Source organism: Takifugu flavidus, chromosome 13, assembly GCF_003711565.1.
Source record: "Takifugu flavidus isolate HTHZ2018 chromosome 13, ASM371156v2, whole genome shotgun sequence".
In the NCBI taxonomy this organism is placed as follows: domain Eukaryota; kingdom Metazoa; phylum Chordata; class Actinopteri; order Tetraodontiformes; family Tetraodontidae; genus Takifugu; species Takifugu flavidus.
Window position 1 is genome coordinate 10,460,299 of NC_079532.1, and position 24,456 is coordinate 10,484,754.

The 24,456-nt window shown below is 52.9% G+C and overlaps 3 protein-coding genes and 1 long non-coding RNA gene across 14 annotated transcripts; 1 reads left to right on the forward strand and 3 right to left on the reverse strand.

Moving 5' to 3' along the window:
* Positions 1-145: 145 nt before the first annotated feature.
* utp4 (UTP4 small subunit processome component) lies at positions 146-4,832 on the forward strand. Of its 2 annotated transcripts, none has more exons than XM_057052182.1 (17): positions 146-477; positions 581-744; positions 843-1,031; positions 1,125-1,209; positions 1,298-1,387; positions 1,526-1,737; positions 1,816-1,987; positions 2,058-2,149; positions 2,225-2,321; positions 2,837-2,901; positions 3,071-3,187; positions 3,561-3,714; positions 3,837-3,943; positions 4,018-4,113; positions 4,182-4,367; positions 4,442-4,552; positions 4,632-4,832. In XM_057052182.1, exons 2-17 carry the CDS (start codon positions 586-588, stop codon positions 4,746-4,748), a joined length of 2,049 nt encoding a protein of 682 aa, XP_056908162.1. In that variant the 5' UTR covers positions 146-477; positions 581-585; the 3' UTR covers positions 4,749-4,832. The 2 variants fall into 2 exon arrangements, with proteins under 2 accessions (XP_056908162.1, XP_056908161.1); XM_057052181.1 differs by having other exon boundaries at positions 147-488.
* A 1,246-nt stretch (positions 4,833-6,078) lies between these two features.
* On the reverse strand, positions 6,079-8,548 carry il17c (interleukin 17c). The gene is made up of 3 exons (XM_057051996.1): positions 7,726-8,548; positions 7,403-7,641; positions 6,079-6,655 (listed from the first exon to the last, which is right to left on the reverse strand). Exons 1-3 carry the CDS (start codon positions 7,732-7,734, stop codon positions 6,394-6,396), a joined length of 510 nt encoding a protein of 169 aa, XP_056907976.1. The 5' UTR covers positions 7,735-8,548; the 3' UTR covers positions 6,079-6,393.
* A 121-nt stretch (positions 8,549-8,669) lies between these two features.
* zc3h18 (zinc finger CCCH-type containing 18) lies at positions 8,670-19,977 on the reverse strand. 10 transcript variants are annotated; one of them, XM_057051987.1, is made up of 19 exons: positions 19,778-19,977; positions 18,145-19,088; positions 17,644-17,728; positions 16,681-16,829; positions 16,128-16,235; positions 15,793-15,935; positions 15,162-15,191; positions 14,968-15,082; positions 14,623-14,894; positions 13,625-13,807; positions 13,431-13,556; positions 13,267-13,359; positions 12,940-13,167; positions 12,379-12,495; positions 11,984-12,189; positions 11,639-11,856; positions 11,440-11,533; positions 9,529-9,625; positions 8,670-9,241 (listed from the first exon to the last, which is right to left on the reverse strand). In XM_057051987.1, the coding sequence occupies exons 2-19, from the start codon at positions 19,075-19,077 to the stop codon at positions 9,031-9,033; spliced, it is 3,408 nt and encodes a 1,135-aa protein (XP_056907967.1). In that variant the 5' UTR covers positions 19,078-19,088; positions 19,778-19,977; the 3' UTR covers positions 8,670-9,030. The 10 variants fall into 10 exon arrangements, with proteins under 10 accessions (XP_056907967.1, XP_056907971.1, XP_056907973.1 ...); XM_057051991.1 differs by having other exon boundaries at positions 14,623-14,891; positions 18,145-19,091; XM_057051993.1 differs by having other exon boundaries at positions 13,625-13,804; positions 18,145-19,091.
* Positions 19,978-21,529: 1,552 nt separating this feature from the next.
* On the reverse strand, positions 21,530-24,219 carry LOC130536236 (uncharacterized). The gene is made up of 2 exons (XR_008953309.1): positions 21,935-24,219; positions 21,530-21,846 (listed from the first exon to the last, which is right to left on the reverse strand). It is a non-coding gene; the product is annotated as an uncharacterized LOC130536236 (long non-coding RNA).
* Positions 24,220-24,456: the final 237 nt, after the last annotated feature.

Genomic DNA, 24,456 nt, shown 5'->3' on the forward strand with positions numbered 1-24,456 from the left:
CACATTTCATCTCATTTCTACTATCATTTTCTACTGTTCAGGCAGGCTAATCAGGGCGGCAGCACATGTTAGATGGTCCGGAGATAAGGTTAGAGAGGCCGGACTGAGATGGCTTTCACATGCCCAGCGGAGGGACCGTTAATATAATGCTAGGAGGATGCTGAGGTTGGAGTTAGTGGTCGTTAGTTGGTGCAGGTTACTGATTTCTGTTTTTTAGATTAACTGCGAAGAAGATGGAACTAAGATATAAATGTTCAATATTTTAAGTTTAGTTTAGGAGTGTTTTACCCTTTTTCACTCTCGAGTTTGCGTTTGCCGGACGAGTAGCTGTTGTACCACTCTAGTCCACTAGGGGGCGAAACCTTTGTTTACAGTCTCTCTGCGCCGAAGAAGACGCAGGTGTGACGTATTTCCGCCTCCTGGCTGGTGTTATCGTGTGTCAGAACCGCTCCGGTGTTCCCAACGTGGTCTGTCGTGGTGCGTCTCAGGTACCGCTGGCTATTAACGGTGGCAGTTCGACAGAGGATTATTCTAATTCCGCCTCGTCATTTTGATTCTGTGTTTTTTTCTTTCATGGCAGTGAGGATGGGGGAGTTAAAAGTTCACCGCGTGCGCTTCTTTGACTACATGCCCAGCGCTATCCGAGCCATGGCCTTCAACCCCCGGACCGAGCGGCTGGCTGTGGCCCGGGAGGATGGAGCTCTGGAGATCTTCAACTTCTCCGACCATTATTTCCAAGAAAAGGTGGCAAACCCCGTGGGCTTTACCAGCTGAACGTTTACCAGGTTCTTATGAAGGGCGGGTAATAGTAAAAGGGAGCTGACCCGTTTTCTGCTGTTCAGGTGGTCCCGGGTCAGAAGGGTCGGGCTACGGACGCTCTGTGTTGGGTCGGTCCGCGTCTCTTCAGCGCTGGTTTGAATGGCGAGATCACAGAATACGACCTGGACACGCTGAGGCCCAAGTACTCCGTCAGTGCCTATGGAGGACCCATCTGGAGCGTCAGCAGCAACCCCCAGGGAACGCTGCTCGCGGTCAGTCGAGAGCCCAAACCCCAGGGGGCCCAAACCCCAGGGGGCCCAAACCCCAGGGGGCCTCATCATGCTCAGCTCTGTTTCCTGTTTCAGGTGGGCTGCGAGGACGGCACCGTCAAGATGTTTGAAATCCTGGAGCAGAGGATTCAGTTTCAGAGGAACTTGGACAGGCAGAAGGGTGGGTGACGGACAGGACCCGGGTCCTCCTGGAGCTGGTCCAGATGTTTGTGGTGACGCATCTGTATTTCTGCCCCCCCCCCTTCCAGGTCGGATTATTTCTCTGTCCTGGCATTCGTCTGGCGCCCTGATTGCGGCAGGAATGATGGATATGATCCGGATCTTCGATGCCAACACAGGTGAGGCGGGTCCTGAGGCGGGTCCTGAGGCGGGTCCTGGGGTGGGTCCTGAGGCGGGTCCTGGGGTGGGTCCTGGGGTGGGTCCTGAGGCGGGTCCGTGTTGGTAGGAGAACCTCTAAGCCTGTGCGTGCTCCTCAGGCCACGCCACGCGGCGGCTGCTGGTGGAGCGCGGCGTGGGGGCGCCCAAGAGCAGAGAGGTGGTGGTGTGGAGCCTGGTCTTCCTCTCCGACCACACGGTTGTCAGCGCTGATTCTGCAGGAAAGGTCCAGTTCTGGGACGGACACACGGGAACTCTGATCAGGTCTCACCTGGTCAGCAAGTGGGACGTGCTGGTTCTGTCTGCCTCTCAGGTGGGTCTGACGAGCGCTAACGTTCAATGGCTGCTAACGGTTTGGGAGGAACAGCTTGATAGAGGTCTGCACCCACAGGACGGATGCAGCCTGGCCGCAGGGACGTCCGAGGGAACCGTGGTCCAGTTCCAGTTCCTCTCCTCCAATGTGGACCAGGAGAACAAGGATTGGGTCAGAACCAGAACCTTCAAAAACCACTCGCACGATGTCCGGGCCCTTGTCCACTTAGAGAGCGCCGTGGTCTCTGGAGGTCAGTGTGTCCCACCTGGAGAGCCGTCCTGACCGACCACACCCGCCTCACCTGCGTGTCGTCCCTCCAGGTATGGACACCCAGCTGGTGGTGCGCCCCCTGCTGGACAAGGTGGAGAAGAACACCCGCGAGTCCGCGCTCCGTAAAATGACGTTCCCACACGTGAGTGCACGTGGGCCGCTGAAGGAATGTCCCCTCCCAGCTGCCGTAGCCTCACGTCCCTCTCTTCCCTGACAGAGAAGTCTGGTTTCCTGTGCAAAGAAGGTCGGAATGCTGCTCTTCCAGTTCCCCGATCATTTAGAGGTTTGGAGTGTGGGAGAGAGCGAGGGACAAGGTGAGCCGAGCACACACACGTGCACACACACACACGTGCACACACACACACAGGCTGGTGTTCTTTAACGAAAGGCTGTTGACCTGTCCCGTCCTCTCCTGTCCCGTCCTCTCCTGTCCTGTTCTGTCCTGTCCCGTCCCCTCCTGTCCCGTCCTGTCCTGTTCTGTCTCCTCTCTCCCGTCTCCTCCCCTCCTCTCCCGTCCCGTCCCGTCCTGTCCTGTTCTGTCCCCTCCTCTCCCATCTCCTCCCCTCCTCTCCCGTCCCGTCCCGTCCTGTCCTGTCCCCTTCTGTCCCCTCCTCTCCTGTCCCGTCCTGTCCCGTCCCCTCCTGTCCCGTCCTCTCCTGTCCCGTCCTCCTCCTCTCCTCTCTTCTCCTCTCCTCTCCTCTCCTCTCCTCTCCTCTCCTCTCCTCCCCTCCTCTCCCGTCCCGTCCTGTCCTGTCCCGTCCCGTCCTGTCCTGTCCCCTCCTGTCCCGTCCTGTCCTGTCCTGTCCTGTCCTCTGATGTGTCCTGACAGGGAAACCTGGTGATTCTCTGCCTGTGAAGAAAAACCCAGAGAAATTGATCCATCTGAAAATTAAGGTGTGTTTCTGTATTTGGGTCGTTGACCCGGCGGTTCTGCTCATCATCGACCTTTTTGATAACACGACCCACGGACACCGTGGTGGTTCTGGTGTGAGAAACACTCCAAATTATTTGAAAGGGAAACAAAATGTTGCAACCAAACCTTATTTCTCTGGGCCGTTTCCAGGGCGACGATCATATCTGCTGCAGTGCGTTGTCTCCCTGTGGGGCGTGGCTGGCGTACTCCACCGTGGCGGCGGTTCGTCTCTACAGGTTACAGCACAACGGCACCGCCATCGCTAAGGTAGCGGCACCAACCGGTCCTGGATCCTGCCGGGTTCTGTCCTACCGGGCTGACAATGCACTCAGTGGGATGGAAAACCCGGCAGGATCCTGGACATGGAGTGGGACATGATTCAGGAATTTACCTGAGTTTATGTGGGTGATGCTGATCTCCCCCTCCTCCTCCTCCTCTCCTCTCCACTCCTCTCCTCTCCTCTCCTCTCCCCTCCTCCCCTCCTCTCCTCTCCTCCCCTCCCCGTCCTCCTCCTCTCCTCTCTTCTCCTCTCCTCTCCCCTCCTCTCCTCTCCTCCTCTCCCCTCCTCCCCTCCTCTCCTCCCCTCCCCTCTCTCCTCTCCTCTCTCTCCTCTCCTCTCCTCTCCTCCCCCCCACCGTAGGTGTCCATACCTAAGGAGCTGTGCTGGGCCCACCAGTTGTGCTTCTCCTCTGACTCCTCCAAGCTCTTTGCCTCCTCTGCTCGTTCCTCCATCCTTGTTCTTGGACTCGGCCAACTGGAGTGCAGATATCTGCACACGCTCAAGCCTAATCTAGGTTAGTGGGGGGGGCAGCCCAGTGGGGGGGGCAGCCCAGCGGGGGGGGGGGGCGCCCAGCGGGGGGGGGGGCGCCCAGCGGGGGGGGGGCAGCCTTGGCATTAGCCTCTGTGTCTGCTCCAGGGTCTCCTCAGCCCGTCCACCTGCTGTGCACCAGTGACGATGGGAGGTGGCTGGCAGCAGCCGACGCCGGCTGCCAGGTGCACGCGTACGACCTCCAGAGCCTGAAGGTGAGGTCAGCTCAGGTGGACGAACAGGTGGAGGAAACACTCGCCACAACTCACCCCTGCCTCCGTGTTCACAGCTCCACTGCACCCTCCCCACGCACCGTTCCTGCCCCACCGCCATCGCCATCCACCCCACCGGCGGCACCCTGGTGTCCGTGCACGCCGACCAGCAGGTAAAGGTGGGCGGCGGCGGGCGGCGCCGGTGCCGGGGGAGCGCGCGCTGATGCTGTCGATGTTGCAGATCTTCGAGTACTCGCTGGTGCAGCGGGAGTACACGCGGTGGAGCCGGGCGCTGCTGAAGCACGGCCTGCACCCGCTGTGGGCGGAGCGGGACACGCCCGTCACCCACATCGGCTTCAGCGGGAGGAACGCCGCCCACATCCTCCTGCACGACCTCTTCATGCTGTGCGTGGTCGACCAGACGCTGGTAGGTGTCCGTGGTGGCGCCGGCGCCGCCCCGCTGCCGCGCCGCTTCAGAACCTCTGTTGTCTCTGCGTGCAGCCCTTCCCCGACCCAAAGGCCATGTTCTACAACCAGATGACCCTGAGGAGCCTCCCCGAGTCCCAGAGGGCCAAACACAGCCACGCCTTCAAGGTCTGCAAGAACTTCCAGGTACGGTCCCGCTCTGGTCCTTCTGAAAGCCCGGAGTCCGTCAGGTGAACTGACCGTTGTGTCGGACCTTCTCCCCCAGCACCTCCTGTGGGTCGGCGTGCTGGACGACCATTCCCTGGTGGCGGTGGAGCGCCCCCTGCTGGACATCATGTCCCAGCTCCCTGCACCTGTCAGGCAGAAGAAGTTTGCCACATAAACGGCCTGAAGCTCCTCCTCCTGAGAGGCCGCGGTCGACTTTCATACCCGTTATTTTCCTAATAAATAAGTAAATAAAAACAGCCGAGCAAACGTGTCTGGTCTTCATCGCGGGGCGTCGCCATGGCGTTCCACAGGGATTTGGAGGTGGGCCCGTTCTTTTCACTGTGTGTACAAGACAACACAATACAAAAGGAACTGAACCCAAACGACCCACGCACACATCTGTCCCCATGGACCCACACACATCTGTCCCCATGGACCCACACACATCTGTCCCCATGGACCCACACACATCTGATGGACCCACACATCTGTCCCCATGGACCCACACGCATCTGTCCCCATGGACCCACACACATCTGTCCCCATGGACCACACACATCTGTCCCCATGGACCACACACATCTGTCCCCATGGACCCACACACATCTGTCCCGATGGACCACACACATCTGTCCCCATGGACCACACACATCTGTCCCCATGGACCACACACACATCTGTCCCCATGGACCCACACACATCTGTCCCCATGGACCCACACACAGGTGTGTTCAGATCTTGTACCTGATACTTGTGAACATCACGTGATGGTGATAATAAACAGGTTCAGCCCCCCAGGGAACCTTCACTAGTGTGGAGCTGCAGCCAACGTTTGACTCTCCGGTTGGTGCACATCTGGAGCTGTAGGGGTGTGTGTGTGTGTGTGTTGTGTGTGTGTGTGTGTGGTGTGTGTGTGTGTGTGTGTGTGTGTGTGTGTTTGCTGCTTGGTGTTCTGATGAGTGAGACCAGGACACCGTGGCCCCAAGCAGCACAGAGAGACAGAGACCCAGTGACCCCACAGACATGAGGGACAACCACAATCCCCCCCCCCCAGGGCAGAGGACCCCCAAAGGGCCACCAGAGAGGGCCCACACAAAAAAAGGCACCAGCACCCCCCCCCCAGAAGCCACACACCCCAGGTGCCGGCCATCCGGACCAGAGGCCCACAAGTCCAAGGGCCCCCACCCCCAGCTCCAGGGGCCTCCATCCATCAGAGCCCCCCAGAGGCCCCAGAGCCCCCAGAGCCCCCCAGAGGCCCCCAATCCCCCCAGAGGCCCCAGAGCCCCCCAGAGCCCCCCAGAGGCCCCAGAGCCCCCCAGAGCCCCCAGAGCACCCAGAGGCCCCAGAGCCCCCAGAGCACCCAGAGGCCCCAGAGCCCCCAAAGCCCCCAGAGCCCCCCAGAGGCCCCCAGATCCCCCCCCCCAGATCTGCCCTCTCCTGACTCCTTTGCTCTCCTCATTCTTCAAACTCGGAAGAATTAATGAATGAACAAAAATGCACAAAGATCTTGGACATTATTTTATTTGGCTTCAAAGAAGCTGAACCTTTAAATCCTTTTCAAGTTCCACTGGAACAAACATTAGTCTTCAAAAACATAAAACAAATAAATAAAGTAGCCGACCAGATAAATAATCATAGTGTAAAACTATAAATTAGTAAATAGGTTTGGACGTCTGGTGCATCATAACGAGGACGTCGCCACAGACGACTCACAAATATCACGTCGATGTTGAGATGTTGGATCTTATGAAGATCACAGAACCAGCTGGTTCTAACACACCCGCGTCTCCATGACAACAGAGCAGAGGGTCCCGCCCGCTCTAGGAGGTGGTCTTGGGTCGGACACAGGTGCAGCCCACCGCCACCTGGATGGTGACCGGCTTCAGATGGTGCTTCTTACCATCGGCACACACTTCTTTTCTGAGGAACACTCGGCTCTGCTTGATCGGGACGGAGTTGTAGTCGTGGGTCTCTGTGAGCAGAACCTGGTTCTGGGGAGAGTCCGGGACCAGGATGCACCCGGAACACAGGCACTGGGCCTCAGTATAGCTGGACGGGAAGCAGTCCCCCAGGAAGACGGTTCTGGAGGAGAGAGGAGGAGAGCCCAGGTCACATGTCTGCTGGGGTCGTCTGTCCATCATCCATCCATCATCCATCCATCATCCATCCATCCATCCATCTGTCCATCATCCATCCATCATCCATCCATCCATCATCCATCTGTCCATCATCCATCCATCCATCCATCTGTCCATCATCCATCCATCATCCATCCATCCATCATCCATCTGTCCATCATCCATCCATCCATCCATCATCATCCATCCATCCATCCATCATCCATCCATCCATCATCCATCTGTCCATCATCATCCATCCATCCATCCATCTATCCATCCATCATCCATCATCCATCCATCCATCCATCCATCCATCCATCCATCCATCATCCATCTGTCCATCATCCATCCATCATCCATCCATCCATCCATCCATCCATCCATCATCCATCATCTATCCATCCATCCATCTGTCCATCATCCATCCATCCATCCATCCATCCATCCATCCATCATCCATCCATCCCTCCATCAATCCCTCCACTCATCCATCCCTCCATCCACCCATAATCCATCCCTCCATCCATCCCTCCATCAATCCCTCCATCAATTCCTCCATCCATCATCCCTCCATCCCTCCATCATCCATCCCTCCATCCATCCCTCCACCCATCATCCATCCCAGGATGAGCTCTGTACATTTCAAAATAAAAGCATCCTGTGATGACCCGCTCACAAATCCACCAATAAAAACAGGTGTTTTTCTTACACGTATCTCCATGGAGACAGCGACCTTCCGCTCAGGTGAGGAGGCAGGTCCTTCTGCAGGTACAGCTCTAGCGGGCAGGTGTATGAGGAGTCCGCGGCCGCCGCAGGTGACGGCTCGGCCGGCTGCGGGTAGTGGCTCCGCAGCTTCCGGTTGGCTGCCTCGCTCAGCTCGTGCTCATCGTAGCAGCGGTTGGACTCACCGGTGCACGCGGACACCAAGAGAAGGACGAATGTTAGAAACTGCGGAGAGAGAGAGAGAGAAAGGGGGATGAAGAGGAGCCGACGGAGGACAGGTGAAGGCACGCGGCGTCCCGAGGAACTCACCTGCTTCATGGTGTCTCCCGTCTGTCGCCTGTGTCTCCATCACCTGTATTTATGGCCACGCCTGGGAAAAACCGCTGGCACGAGGAAGTTGAGCCGCGACGACATTCGTTGTTCTTCCGCTTCCTTTTTTCAACGCACGCCGTCGGACACGCGCATCTCACCCAGGAATTTTCACGCACACACACACGGGACGTAAAACCCAAAAGGTTGGTGTTACAACACACTCCCAGGTAGGGAAAAGAAAACAATACCCGTCACGTCAGGGGCGGATCAAAGGGGTGGCCCGAGGTGCCGGTGACGCGTGCACCGGTTCTTACGCCACACTGGAATAGATGAGAGTAATCATTTTTGTCACGTTTGTTTTGAATAGAAATAGAACAATAAAAAAAGAAAACAACAACCCCGCTTCCCAGAGTTCCCTCTAAAGGAGGGAGCAAATTCATCGAAACACTGATGTCAGTTGGAGGCGCTGAGGAATTTTCCCAGGGAACTTTTGGTGGCACCTGTGGGCACTTTCACCCGTGTAATTCTTGTGTTTTTTGTTTTTTTTTAAGCTTCCTGATGACATTTTACCAGGTGCTGACCTACCTGTTGTGCCCCCGTGCACCACACACACCTGCTCGGGGGACTTTTATATTGACTAAAGTTCTTAAATCTTCCACACTTCTGTCAAACAAACGTGTTCGCGCTTAAAAGCACCAAACTTCCCAGCTAAGTTTGTCCCGTTCGCTCAGCTTCCTCCGTCAGACTCGTACCATCGTGATAAGTTACAGCCAAGTTGGTCTGAACTGGCAGAACCAGAACCTGAGGGAAGGTCACACAGACCTCTGACATCACTTCCTGTGAGGGCTGGGCGGACAGGAAGGTGTCTGGACTGCTCAATCTCCAACCATGAGACCAAGGTGGGGGTCAGGAAGTATGGGCATCAAGAGAAGAAGCAGTGGTCTGTTTATCAAAATATTTTATTTAAAGGCTTCTGTCACAAAAGCAAAGCGTGATTTCTGAGTCCCACCTGTCCCACGGCTCCAACTAAACATGTGACACGAATAAAACACGGCGCGTTGACAGAGAAGACATGGAAAGGTTTAAAAAGATGCCGTCGCAGCAGCGGCCTGACGTCATCCGCCAGGTCCCCGGTGACGTTCAAACTACTCAAGGGGTCAAAGGTCAGACAAATCAGTCCTGCCGGCTGACACGGAACCGGTTTTACGTGGCCCAGGTGACGCACGACGTGTCCCTCGAGCTGCTCCGTCTCACGTCCTCTCCATGTCCCCGAAACGCGCAGAGCGGCGAGGAGAAGGCGTCCTACTTCGTAGGGATCTTCGCCCGTTTGCGGGCGATGGCGTCCTCCACGGCCTTCAGCTGCTTCAGCAGCTCCTCGCGGCGAGACAGCGTGTTGCTGGGCTTGTTGGAGCCCGAGCCGGCGCCGGACGCCGAGGCCGGGACCGCCGGTCGGCCCGACGGCGCCATCGGACCCTTCCCAGAGGACTTGGGAGGAGGTGACAGAGGCCGCTTCCTGAAAAAGGAAAACAGTTCTGAAGGGCGAGCGAGCGGCGGCGGCGGCGTCACCAGATCACCTGGACGTGAACTCAAAGGTCGCTGTTGCTATGGAAACGCACCAGCTATCAGCGTATTTCAGCCACAACCATAAACCCCCCCGGGCCAACTAAACCATAATAATTACACGGAAGAGAGTTTTATTGATTACTGATAACGTTTTCCCAACGGGGCTTTTCTCGTGGTCACGTCAGCGTTGCCCTGGTGACGCTGATGCAGGAGGAACAGTCACCAAACCAGACATACCTGTCTCCCTGGGGGGGCAGAGGCCGCGGCCCTTGGCCTCTGGGCCGGTCCATCCGAGGAGAGAGCGGGGGTCGAAGAGGAATCCGCTTGTCACGCCCTAAAAGATAATAAGGGTGAATTCCTGTAGTTCCTGTTTACTCCTGTTGCTCCTCACAATCAGAATCAGAATCAGATTTATTGATTTATTGCCATTGGTCATGTAGTACACAGCATTACACAAGCTAGGAATCTGTCTCGGTGAGACGCTGCAACATTCAACAGAGAAGACAACACTAGAATAAGATAAATAAAATAAGACATATATATATATATATATATATATATATAAATAGTAAGGAATAGTGCAGGTCAATGCAGGAGTAATGTGTTGTTCATGAGTCCGACTGGCTGCTGGACTCAGCTCTACTCATCCCAGTCGTGAGGCTGGAAGCTTGTGGATCACCTAAAAGCCTAGAATTTTCCAAAAAATCGTATTTTGTATGTGCCGACCTACCTGGCTGCCACTCAGCTGCACAACACACACCTGCTCGGGGGACTTTTATAGGAATAGAGCAGCGGCAAGAGAATTTTAACGTGAACGAGTCAATGGTGCGGAAGTGGAGGAAGCAACAGGACGGGTTAGGGTTAGGACCTGCGCCAGGTGAAGACTCAACGGAGGATTAACTAAGGAACTCCAGCCGCTAGATATTGGTGTCAACGGGGCATTCGAAGCTAGACCAAGACGGGGAGACGGCGCCGAGCAGCATGCGCCACTATCTGCCAGTGGATCGTGAACGCCTGGGCGGATATATCGGTCTCGACCGTGGTCCGAGCTTTCAGGAAGGCAGGGATGTCACTGAAACGCCAGACAAGACCAGCGACACCGACCCTGATGACGACTTTGAGGAGACGGAGCGGCCATGTTGGACGCCGTATTCGCACAACTGTTCAAATCGGACACCGAAGAAGAGGAATTCCAGGGATTCCTGGATGAGGAATGAACTGATAAAGTGATCTTTACCTGTTTCTTTTGTGTGTTTACAACTGAACAAGGCTGGTCACACTGTGAATATGGACATTAGCGTTTGAACAACGTTGTTATATTGCTATTGCTATATTGCTATTGCTAATGTTATATTGCTATTGCTATATTGCTATTGCTATATTGCTATATTGCTAATGTTATATTGCTATTGCTATATTGCTATTGCTATATTGCTATATTGCTAATGTTATATTGCTAATGTTATATTGCTTTTGCTATATTGCTATATTGCTAATGTTATATTGCTAAATTGCTATATTGCTATTGCTATATTGCTAATGTTATATTGCTATTGCTCTGCACTACTTCGAGAGTTCGAGTTACCGTATATTGTGCTTGCACTAACGTTTGATTTACCGCAACGGTACTACATGATAAAAATGTTGCACTACCTGTTATAACTCGACGTTATTAAACAAACTGTGTTAAGCGAAAACACTGCGTCACTCTGGAAAAGAATAAAACAGCTGTTTATTCATTTTGGGAGAACGGAGTTGTGAGAAAGTGGTTTGTATTCTATTAATAAAGTTTGACTGACTTATCTGACATTCCTTTTAGCGCAGCTCGATCTAGCGAATGCGTCATAAAACCACAGACACGACGCGGTTTCTACGCTCTGCGCCTTATAACGCGGCGCCGTGTATGAAAACAGTTCTAAAATAGGTCGTTAATTGAAGGTGCACCCTATGGTTGTGAAAATACGGTAACCTTCATTTTTATTATCTAGTTCATTTCTCTTCCCGTTTCGCAGTGTGGCTCGTGTGTGTGTGTGTGTGTGTGTGTGTGTGTGTGCACGAATGACGACCGCAGTTCGGCGTCCCGTTAGCATCGAGCCTGAGGGCTAAAGCGGCTCCTGAGTCAGCAGGACACCGGCGGTGCGTTCCTACCTCGATCGGGAGAGAACGCCATCCTCTTACTGGGGGGGGAACCGGGCCTGGTCTTCTCCGAGGCCAGATACCTCTTCCTGCTCTTGTCTGCCTGCTGCTTCCAGATGTGGCGACGGGAGAAAAGAAACAACCAAAAGCCGTCAGTACCACAGCTACCCACGTTACCGCGGCAACCCCACAAGACAGGAGTCACATTCACCTTGTTGAGAAGGGTGAGCTTGATGTCTTTGTGGGAGCCCGAACCTCCGCGGCCTCCTGGTGGTCCCATGAGTCCCGGTGGGGGGTGTAGCGGGTGGACGCCCCTGTTGGCAGGGCCGGACCGGTGCACAGGGTTCCCTCCTCGAGGGGAGATGCCGGCAGGGTCCATCTTCCGACGGTCTTCCCTGAAGGACTCCTCTTTCTTCGGCGGTCTCTCTGCTGAGAACAACCCAACGCAGAGGTCCAGTCAGTGGCGGGTGCACGCTCGGGGGCGCGACCTTTGACCCAGCACCCCAGGACATTCCCCTTGTTGAGTTAACCTCCGGGACCGTTCTCCCATACTGACCCCTGGTCTTGTCGCGGGCGTGCGCCGCTCGCTCCCTGACGGCGCCCCGCTCCTTGCCGGGGTGGCTGGGGGTGGGGGAGCGGGAGCTGGCCGAGGACACCGGGCTGGCGAGGTCGGCGTACATGTCGTCCGAATCTGCACTGCGGGCGGAGCTGCTCCCGGAGGACGCCGACGACACGGAGGACACGCTGCTCACGCTCAGCGACCTGGACAGAGGGGGCGGGGGGAGGCGATGAGGGACGGACGGCGCCCACAGCCAGCGCTCAGGTACAGTTCTGGTGGGCCAGTAAGGCGAAAGCTACTTTACGGCCTTCTGAGGCGCACACCAATCACACTTCGTAGCACTACTGCCAAGGCCAACTCTCGTCTTTACTCTCACAGCACTGTCACGTCACCTGGATTTTCTCGATCCAGACCGTGAACGGGAGCGTGACAGGGAGTTTGAAGATCTGGATCTGGAGCTCGAACCGCTGTAACTGCTACCGCTCCCGCTAACACTACGACTAGCTCGCCTGGAAGAGAAACACATTTTCAAATGGCGCCCCGACGTGGTTAGCCATGTTAACGCTAAACCTGATTTAACGTTACAGCGCTACTTCCAGGCGACCGCGAGACCTCCGAGACCTCCGAGTGGACCTCGGGGTCACGAGAGGGTGGTGTGGGAGACCGAGGAGTTCAGAGAACAACAGGGCTTCCAGGGAACATAAACGCCAAGCTCAGGCTGCCTACACACTCTCACTCTCACCCACACACTCTTCCCTCTTCCTCCCCGTTTCTGTTTCTCCGTCACTCCCACTCGGAACCGTCTGAGACAAAACTCTCACACACAACAGCCATCCAGTCTTTCCTGTTTTCCATCCGCGGTTTCGGCTAAAATTCAACTCTGCTTGCTGGTTTATCTGCGGTCGGCGACGGCGTATTTCTGTCAATGGCTCCTGCGTCACAAACAGACCCACCTATGTGGAGGGGGCTCCTGGCGCTCTTTCTTCTTGTCTGTTCTGGGGTTGGGAGGTTTCCCAGGCTCTCGTGGAGGTGGAGGTCTGGCAGCTCCGCTCACACCTGTGCCTCCAGGCTGTCTCGCTCCGGCTGGAGGCTTGCCCAGGTCTGGAGGAGGTTTGGGAGGCCTGCCCTGGATCCCCAGAGGAGGAGGAGGACTTGGAACCTTCTTCATAGAGGGTTTCTCTCTGTGAGGGGGAGGAGGAGAAACAGGTTCGAACAACAGACCAGTGATTAAGAAGCAGATTATATCAACACTCTTTTCTAAACGAGGATATCAAACCTACCCTTTCGGTAACAAAGGAGGAAGGTCTGCTTTGGGTTTCGCATTCCTCAGCGTGGCTGGACTTGGTGACGGAGACGTGGAGAAAGAGCGAGACCTGGAAGTGATGAGAGCAGATGAAGCCTCACATCACCTTTAAAGCTGGGAGACACTGAGAGAGAAGCCCACCTGGAGCGGCTGCCGCTGAAGGAGCTGTGCTGGGAGGAGTGGCTGGAGTAGGAGCTGAAGGACGAGGAGCGGCTGCGGGAGCGAGACGAGCCCGAGCCCGTGTAGGATGAAGAGCGGGACGATGACCTGCACGACACACGTGTTCACAACCACACACCAAAGCCCCACTGTCCTCAGCTGGGTTGGGCTCCTACCTGGAGGAGTTGGACACGGAGACAGAGGAGCCCGAGGGCCTGTGTCGCCGACGGCCCCGGGGCGGGGACCCCAACCCCGGCCGTCTCCGGGGAGACTTGGACCGACGCCACGGGTCTTTCCATTCGTCTGGTCGCCTCATGACCAGAACTGCTTCCTTCTTCAGGTTGGGCTCCACCGGCCTGCTGAGGAGCAAAGGGGATCGACTGATCAACCACAGCTGTGATACTCCAGAACCCCCCCCCCCCCCCCCACGGCGTGGTATCAGATCTAAACCCGATGGAATTTCCCCCGGCAGGCGGCCGACATTCTGCTGTCGGGGAAAAAGCCATGCAAATTTGTGCTGCAGGAAACGAGGACACGCGGCGCTGCCCGCCATCCCAGCACCAGGGACGGACGGGGCGCTTCCAGTTACGCCGCACGGTCAATGAGTAACGGGCACAAACGACCCCGGAAGATGAGAAATTCCACTGGTGCGACAGGCGATGCAGGCCGCATGACGCACCGCGCTAAAAATAGACCCAGAGCTATTTTTAGCTCCCCGTTTGTTTGAGGAAGGAGGATTACAGGTGTAACACTAAACTCCTGAGGCTGAAGCAGCGGCCTGATCCAGCTACGTATCCACATTCCTCCAGCATTAAACTGGACGGGTTATTGTGACCTTTGACCCCCCCCTGTGCAAACCCAGCAGGGCCCGAGCATTCCAAGCGTGTGACGTGACCACACAAGGAACCAAACCGAAGGCGTGGGCACGCGGCAGAAACGGTTTTCAAGCTGTCATCACAATCCTCCACAAATCCCATGGTTTGAAAAGGCCGAAACAAAGCCGACACCTCTGGCTGAGTAATCTCGTAAAGCTCCTCGGAAAACTCTCTTCAACAACAACAACGGAGCATTTGAGCATCACATAATTCCAAAACAGGAATTTCCGCGTTTGCCACTATTTTGGTGCGAGCCCAGTCTCGACGGGCTGCTCCCAACAGCACCGACCCGTTCTTACGTGGGCGGCAGGTCCAGAGGAGGACGTGTTTTCAGCTTCTCCTCCTCCTCCTTCTTCTCCCTGGCTTCGCGAGGAGGACGCATCCTGGGCCGCTCCTTTTCATCCCGCTTCAGCCGATCCTTCTCCCACTCCTCCTTCCTCCTCATCCGCTCCTTCTCCCGTTCCCGCTCTCGTTCCCGCTCCCTCTGCCGCCGCTCCCTCTCGCGGTGGTCCCTCTCCCGGTCCCTGTCGCGGTGCCGCTCCCGGGGGTCGCAGTCACGCTCGCGCTCCTGCTGAGGAGGTCGCGCAAACATCAGCCCCAGCAGGAGCAGCCATGCCTTTCAGTTCTGGGTGGAGGACACTCACGCTGTAGTGGTACGGAAGAGGACCTTCCGTGTACTGCACTCGGAAGTTCTCGTAATGTCCGCCTCGCCAGAGAGCCTCCATCTCATAGTCGTAGTATGGGTCGGGGTACGGGTCGCTGTGGAGGAGCACAGGCCCGTCAGGATGCTCCCGGTGAGCGTGAACACATTTCACCGATGTTCTCAGACAGAACTCACCTGTAGATGGGATCTCGATAGTCCATTTCACTGCAACACACAAACACACCATGAACACACCACACAGAGGAGAGCACGTCGCTAACACACCACAAAGAGGAGAGCACGTCGCTAACACGGAGCACAGAGGAGAGCACGTCGCTAGCACGGAGCACAGAGGAGAGCACGTCGCTAGCACGGAGCACAGAGGAGAGCACGTCGCTAGCACGGAGCACAGAGGAGAGCACGTCGCTAGCACGGAGCACAGAGGAGAGCACGTCGCTAGCACGGAGCACAGAGGAGAGCACGTCGCTAGCACGGAGCACAGAGGAGAGCACGTCGCTAGCACGGAGCACAGAGGAGAGCACGTCGCTAGCACGGAGCACAGAGGAGAGCACGTCGCTAGCACGGAGCACAGAGGAGAGCACGTCGCTAGCACGGAGCACAGAGGAGAGCACGTCGCTAGCACGAGCACAGAGGAGAGCACGTCGCTAACACACCACACAGAGGAGAGCACGTCGCTAGCACGGAGCACAGAGGAGAGCACGTCGCTAACACGGAGCACAGAGGAGAGCACGTCGCTAGCACGGAGCACAGAGGAGAGCACGTCGCTAGCACGGAGCACAGGTGTGTAAAGGGAAACGGCTCGTACTCTCTGATGATGCGGTAGCTGCGCTCCCTGAAGAATTCGTTCTCTTTGTCAAACTCCCGCTCATCTTCTCCGATGGTCACGTTAAAACGCTTCTCCTCAAAGTCTGGCTCCTGCTCTTTCCGGATGGTGGCCTTCTTCAGCACCTGTGGGGGGGGGGGGTGTTATGTGTTTAATGTTTAGGACGTGCAGGAGGACAGGGTTAGCCCTAACCCTGTCCTCCTGGTCAGGGTTAGCCCTAACCCTGACCAGGAGGACAGGAGAAGCCTTCAGCTCATCAGAAACTGGTGCAGTGATGATAAAAAGGCTTCTCCGGGGACATAAAAGCTGACTGGTACCTCTTTAGCGTGCCTCAGGCCTCTCTCCCAGGCGCTCTCCACTGGCGGTTCCACTGGAGGAGGGGGCGGAGGGGGAGGGGGAGGGAGCTCTTCCACTGCAGGTCCAGTCTGGAACAGTCACAGATCATTTAGCAACAAACATTAATGCTGCGTTCCATTTGTACTCGAAAGTCGGAATTTCCGAGTTCGACGCTGTAAATTTCAGCTGGAATGCCCCCAGAGTCAGTGGGAGTTTCTTTACCAGCCCCCAGTTGGCGTTGCGAGGATGGCTGCCCCCAGAGGACTCGCCCTTTGACACTCCGTAACCAACCAAACACGGCCAGAGGAAGAAGGAGGCGACCTTCTGCGCTTCCTCTCCATCCGACCCGTTTGAAGGCTGCGGAAGCGACGCAGACGCGACGCAGACGTCCAGAAAAGGCGAGAGCCGCCTTCACGGAGGTGGCGTCTTGTTTTAAGACGTTCAACGCCAAAAGGTCGGCTGTGACGTGACCAGAGTTGCAAATGGAACGCAGCACGAGCACCTGTTTACGGTCCGGAAAGATGAGCCACCTACCCAGGGATTAGTGGGAATGAGCGGGTGTGGTCCACCAGGAGGGGCGCCGTTAGAGGCGAACAGATCGGGTTTGGTGATGAGGGAATAGTTGCCTTTGTCATTGACCCCAGGATGGATGAACCGGCAGTTCATTCCCCAGGTGCAGTTCCCTGCAGGACACCAACAGCAGTGGTTAAACAGTAAACCTGTAAACCCCCCCCGCGACTCCGGAAGAGATGAAGAGGTCAAGAAGAAGAAAAAAGGATGTTTCTAATGTGTTCAGGCCTCACTGGTTTAAATGTGTTGTCTATGTTTTTGTGGCATTTGTGATCGAGCTTTGTCTCCGTGTCATGGACAATAAAGTTTTTGAGTCTTGAATACAGACAAACATGTCGGAAATGCGGGATGTGTAAGTTGTTATTTCTGTCTCTGTTGTTTTTTCTGATTGAACTTTGACCCTCTATCTGACCAGCCTCGAATGACCTCTTGAGGTCACTGATCTTTATGAGCTTCCTCTGGCAACAACGGCAGAAAGAAAAATCTCTCTTCACATCAAAAGTACTGAATAAAGTGGTTTGAACTTCCCTGAAAAAGCTAAACTGTAAAGCCACAGCTCCCCCTGCTGTACAGCCAGTTCCATGGCAACACACCACCCACACCCCCCTAATATGACCACACACCCCTAATATGACCACACGTCCCCCTAATATGACCACACACCCCTAATATGACCACACACCCCTAATATGACCACACACCCCTAATATGACCACACACCCCTAATATGACCACACACCCCTAATATGACCACACGTCCCCCTAATATGACCACACACCCCTAATATGACCACACACCCCTAATATGACCACACACCCCTAATATGACCACACACCCCTAATATGACCACACCCCCCCTAATATGACCACACACCCCCTAATATGACCACACATCCCATAATATTAGAACTATTTCCATCACCTACCTTTAATGAAGAACCTGCAGATGGGACGTGGTCTGATCTTCCTGTCCGATGGATCTTTGACCTCCCCCTCCTCCAGGTCATCGTCCTGTCAGGCAAACACACACACGGGAAATTGTGTTGTGATTTAGCAATGTCGTTTTATTTGTGAGCATATTTAGATTCGGGTGATTTTGCTGCATCTGGAACAATAAACGTGCACAAACATCCAGACTCATTCGTGGGGAAAGCGAGAGAATCGAGCACGGAGACGCGACAACTGTGCGATCAACACGACCCACCGGGAACCTTCACACACTTTCTCCTGTTTTATTTAGTGTGCGAATGCTCGGTTCTCTCGCTAAACTCGTGTAATTTCCGTAATTGGAACGGCTTTCTAATTAAAAAGCGCCTGGTTTTAGTGGATTCAGGGGAAAACTCCCGAGTGACCGTCGAAATGTTTGTAAAAAAAAAAAAAGCTACACCACAGAATATTTCACGACTCCGAAAGGAAGACGCTCTTACATCAATCTCCCCTTCGTCGATCTCGCCGTCGTCTTCCTCCTTCTTCTTGTCTTTGGAGGAATTTCTTCGGATCCTCTCGGGACCCAGAGGCCCGTCTGTCCTCTTTCCCTCCCGGTTTTTTGGAGGCAGGATTATTTTCTTTTCTCTTTTCCTGCCGCTCTTGTCTTCACTCTCTGCGTCTCCCTCTGCCTTCGCATCCTCCTCGTCTTCGTCCTCCTCCTGGGGAGGAACGCTGGGCTCTTCTGGGACCTCCTCGTCATAATCCAGCTCGTGCTCATCCAGCTCGCGGGCGACGGACGCAGAGTCGTCCTTCATCTGGCTCACTGCGATGGCTCTCCTCCTCACCTCCGCTCGCATCCTCTCATTCTTTTCTCGCTCCTCAGCTTTGGTTTTGTCGTCTTCGTCCTCGAGCTCGGCCGCGTTCGACCCTCCGCTCATTCCTTTTTGATAGATGGATCTTTTCTCGCCGTCCTTTCCACCAATGAAACTCGTCGGGTGCTCCGAGTCTGGCGACTGCGGGGTGTCAATGACCCTATCCTCTTCCTCGATGTCCTCCGTCTCCCTGTCCAACTGCTCCGAGGGGGGACAATCTTCATCCCCCTCCACCAACATGATGGTCCCGTCCTCCTGCCCCACCCCTTCTGATTCTCCAAGTGGCTCCTCATCCTCCAGGTCAGATACAAAGTCAGGGACCACCTCATCCTCTTCCTCTCTTTGCTCCTCACATTCAGAGCCTCTTCCAAGAACCTCGTCGTCATCATCATCATCAACCATCTCCTCGTTATCTTCTTCCTGGACCACTTCACTGTCTGAGATTAGCCTGTCCTCCTCTTCATCGTGAGAATCCAGCAGTTCGCTGTCAGGAAGAGACTTCTCGTCCTCCCCCTCCTCGGGGGACAGGGAGGTCTGACTGGGGCTTTCGGGAGTATCCATCCCAGAGGATTCTGCTGAAGACGGAAAAAATATCAGTCTAAATCCAAATGTTCATTCTTGAGCAATCAAACGTTCCGTCATCTTAATGGAACCAAATGTTGCAGCACTTTTAAAGTTACCACCTAACAAGTGAAGTCAGTTAACAGGCAGCACTAAATCCACATTATTAGGGATTTAGGAAAATTTTAACTGTTATTAGGGGCGATGCATCTCTTACAAATCTAGAAAGTTGTCGGAGAAACTGTTCGTTTTATTATCCTTTAAGCTTAACTACCCACTAATTACCAATTTGGTTCAAAAAGGACACCATTTTTGCGTTTGGTTTTGAATTTTATATCTTAATAAAGTCTCACAGATGTTACGACTCCAGCATAGCGGTTATTTATGTAATTTATAAGCACATTTGTTGGCTGGTAAGGATAGTTTATCAAAGATTACCAGCAAGTTAACCGTCCTGCGGGTCGCGTTAGTTTGCCATAAGGCCTCAAGGGACAGACCAAAAAGAGCAATAAAAACACAATCCTAACCAAACAAAGGAATGCATGTGACAAAACCCACAGGCCTCGTCGCGTTTGTGAAGAATAATGGTGTTTCTGCAGCGCGGCGCGTTCTTACGTTTCAATTTAAAACGCAGCCCTGCCTGATGCTAAGCTAACTCGGGAGCTAAGTGCTAAATATCTCCCCCTATTTCTCATCTTACCGCCTTGGAGCTCTTTAAAGGCAGCACTGCTGTGTTAACAACTGCCTCCGTCCGCTTTCACCGTCTAAGACCCTCTACATTCACGATTATTTAAGTTAATCAAGCCGCTATGTGGAAGAAAAATAAATCCCTTTGCAAGAAACAACGAAGCGGCCATGAACTAAACGTCATCAGCGCACGACAATATGGTGCGGGACATTTACACCGGAAGTGGGCGTTACTGTTCTAACGACGTCACATCCGAGTTGCTCGCGTTGCCAACTGATGTCTCTGTACCTTTGATTTTATCCACGGACACAACTCTGAACAACTCGTCAAATAAAATTAGTTGGGTTTTTTTTAAGCTTGTAAAGGCTCCAAGTATAAAATTAGATCTTTGGATTCGGCCTCATTCCCCACCTGCAACTTTCTACTGGAGTAAATTCGGCTCCAGCATAACCTGGGAAATGTCTGGTCCCTCCCCAAAGGTTTATTTTGAGTAATAACACTGAGATTGACGTTTAAATTGTTGCAGAGATTTGACCCCACTAAAGGGCTGTTACAGAGGTTTAAAACTGACATTGATGTTTATTTTATAATCTCCGTGTCTTGTGAGTTTACCTACAAACTATAGAAAGATTAAACATAATTTTCCATTATTTGCTTAATTTTTGTTTTAGACTATAGAGATGTCATATCTGGCTTTAATTGAAATGCACTTTTTTCAAATTTCATGTAAACTAATCCAAAACTTTAAACCAAAAAAGTGTCAGAATTGAAAAAAATATTTGTACACTGTCCAGTTTACAAACCAAAAAAAACCACATCATTTTCTCTTTGTCCAATGTCTTCATTTGAATGTGAATCTACTATATTAGTTATGTTTTTTTCCCCACTTTTGTCATTATCAATGCATCAATTGCATTTTGTGTCATGTTCATTGTTCAGAATAATTCACATAAACAGTAAAAAAAAAAAAAACCAAAATGGTGGACATGCCTAAAATTTAGACCATTTTTGTCATTGTATGTTTTCATTTCCTCACTTTATTCTATTGTTTTGTGCGTCTCTCTGCGTGCACACTGACCTCAGCTTCTATGTTTCTCAAACCAGGATGACAGAACAGAAAGAAATAAAGTTTAGCCAAAAAGCCATGCCCACCTGTCTTGCTGAGAATTCAGTCTCTTGGTTGTTCTTAAATATTACAGGTTCTTGTGGTCAGTCCACACCAGGAATAGCACGACAGCCCCTCCAGTCAGTTCCTCCATTTTTCCAAGGCCAGTTTCACAGTCATCACCTCCCAGTTTCTCTCAGGTGGAGAAGGTTTTCTACAAAATAATGCAGCCTGTCCCATTAACATCAGAAGCGTCGGCCTCGACAGTAAAATGGAGCTTTGGGTCACGTAGGACAAGGATGGGAGCAGAGCATAACTGCTGTTTGAAGGACTGGAACGCGTCCCCAGCCGGAGGATTCCACCTGACCTGGGTTCCTGAGGAGCTGCAACACAGCACCCATAGAATCTAGCAAAGCCCAAAAATCTTTGCAGCTATTTCCTGTCAGTGGGAGCCAGCCAGACAGTGACTGCGCTCACCTTCTCTGGGTCTGCCTGGATGCTGCCAATAAACCCCGACAATTAAAAAGATGTTTGGTGGAGTTCACATTTCTCAGCCTTTACAACGAGCTGATTCTGTGGGACCTGCTGAAGATGTTAAGCACCGCAGACATGAACCAAGACCCCCAAATGCAGACACACACACACACACACACGACTGGTTGAGGTTGGAATTAAGATTTACTGAAAGTTGGTTCAGGTGAAAACCAAGTGGTGCTGGAGGCAGACAAACAGGGTCGAACTGGAGCAGGCTGGGCGGCCCAAACAGGCGACGTGCAGGAGAGACTGAAAATCAGTTCAGAACCGGGATCATGAAACAAACCTGCGTTCAGTGTTTTGGGGGCCAGACTGTACCACAGGGGGTTAACAGCAACGTGGACCAGGGTTTTAAAGGGGGAGGCAGGTGTGGGTGATTAGCTGGAGACGAGTTCCAGGTGTGTAGATCCCCAACTGGAACCTGGAAGCAGCCCTGCCCAGCCTGGAAGTAAACAGACAAGGGAAACAGTCAAGAAACAGAAGGGGAGGGAGAGGGAAAACACTCGGGAACTCCTCACAGAGGAACCAACCGGACAGGCTGCACATGCTCCTCCTCCAACTTCCTCTGATTTCAGGGAATCAGAATGTTATCTGGGTAGATAAACACAAAAGTGTTCAACATGTTTCTCAGATCACCATTTACAAGTGCACAGGTGAAACCAAATCATGTGATCAAAAGTTTTCCATTTATCCCCTTTCTTAGGCATTTCTCAAGTCTAGCTTTGTAAAATTAGCTTATTGCTCACTGTGAAAATTCAAAAGCATCTTAGGTTAGAGAGGGGGTCCCTGTTCTTTACTGTGATGTCATTGAGACGTCTGTGGTCAATGCTGGGATGCAGGGTATTGTCCACCACTGCCATTGGGGCCTGTCGCAACGAAATTCTGGATTTGAACAGGGAACTGTCCCATCACTACTTGGTAGCTCAGCTGATGGTTACTTTGAGGAACTCCACAGTTATGAACTTCAAAGAAATAGCCAAATTAGCAAAATCACTGTTTATGTCCCCCTCTGCCCCCCTCTCGAGATGGACTGGTTTCCCGTGGGGTGGTGGCACCTTCTCGGCTGCCATTGCCCCTACTCAATCTGGGATTTGCCTCCACAGCAGTGGTTCAGATGTCTTCTACCTTTAGGACAACCAGGCTCCTTTTATGGGACCATCAAACAGCTGTGTGGCATCTCAACACTTCCCTCCTCATCCGATGTCTTGACCTCACGCATTAAGGATGGCGACTGCCGACCCCGTTGGACGCACAGAAAACACTTTCAAGTCGAGTGAATCAACAACATTAAGACATGTGGGCTTAATGTTGAGTAGAGAAAGTTTTAAATGATTACACTTGAGCACTGCTTTCAGTTGCCCAACACTTTAGATCCAGCACATGCAGATATTCCACAATAGGTATAAAAATGTCCTCATTTATAAGCTTTGCACTATGAGCACCTTTGAGGCGTTTGAAGCTGATTTCAAGTCATGAACTCTAGGCTGTGATGCCAAGACTCGTGGCAGAAATGCAGCACACTGTAATAGACAGTAGCTGCTTACAATCACAATAAAATGGAACACACACAGGACATGAACTGAAAACAAGTATAAACCAGCAGAGGCTGCGTCACAAACAGCCGACCAACCACCTTCCAGCCAGACGGAGGCACAAATAACTGAACCACCTACAGGAGGCAGAGAGAGCTGCAGGCTGCTCTGCTTTTATCTGGAGGGAGGAGCTGAACACACCCACAGAAGGGGAACACACATTACACAACTCCATATGTAACACCCCCCCCATTGTACGCAAAACATGTCACTGTGACACCCACGACACTCCCAAAACACTCCTGGCCCACAAACAACAGATGCCAACCGCATCCATGTGATAAGGTATCAGCCACTTTTGTTGGCCCAGTTTCTAAGCAGCTTTAGGACACAAAGCATCACATGCTGGTTCTGGTTCTGGGTGAATGTTCTCAGGCATCCCAGTTTCAGACAATCATGGCTTGAGAGACTTCAGCTGGATTTCTGTTCGTTTTCCAACGTGAGAACCGAACGAGCCTCTGGGAAGAGTTGAAACAGCTTGAAAAACAGAAGCTGGTTATCGCTGGACATCTGTGACAGGAATACACAAAGGATTATGGTCTGTGTAAACTACCGCTGGCTAACCAAAACAGCATAACCCATGTACACGTGAAATACTGGGGGCGAAGAGCACAGCCGGGGTCTGTTCCTCAGTGGTCGAGGGGCAGATTGGGTGACCGACGTCACCTTCAACATCCTGAAACAGCCTCAGCTCCATAGGTGCCGGCATCAACTTCCACTCTAAATGAAGGACACAATTTTGGATCAGCAAGAACGGGACCACTACAGCGGAAGGATTTTGCCACTTTGAACGCGTGGTCATATTCCTGCTACTTCACAACAGGAAGAGCAGACTGCACGCCCGAGTGTGTGTCCACCACCGTTGAGGAGGTTTCTGACAGCCAGCCAGACCCAAATCAAACAAGCCAAATCTCCCGTCAGGTTCTGAGAGTGGGATGGTTTAATACGGCTGCAACTCTTGCATCAACTGGTTGAACCTGACATTGACCAACTCACATAGTTAACACACTGGATTAGAGTCAATGATGCATTAGCCCGTCATCCTAAAACTGTCACAATCCTGGAGAGTTGATCTTCCCACGTATCAGAATATCCAAGGTACACGTTGCAGTGGGGTAACTCTTGCAACAACAGCCATTCATCAGTAGCTTTTAACTTCCTTTCCATTGTCTCCAGGCAAGTTGCTTAATGGGGGAGGAAGAGCCAACATCTATGTCATGTTGTGACGTTGTATTATATGAATATCTATAATGATGCATAGACAGCTGAGTGCAACAGGGCAGGTCTTCCTAAGTAAAAAACAGCTGATCATGTGGGGGGGGGGGTAGCTTTTTTGTGCATGAGCCAGCTGTCAGAACGCGATTGTTGGTGCTGCTCTTTAACTGGTAAAGAGTGATGTTTTCTGAAGTCGATATTGGCTTCACGCCATTCAAAGTTTCATTCTTGTCTTCATAAAAGTC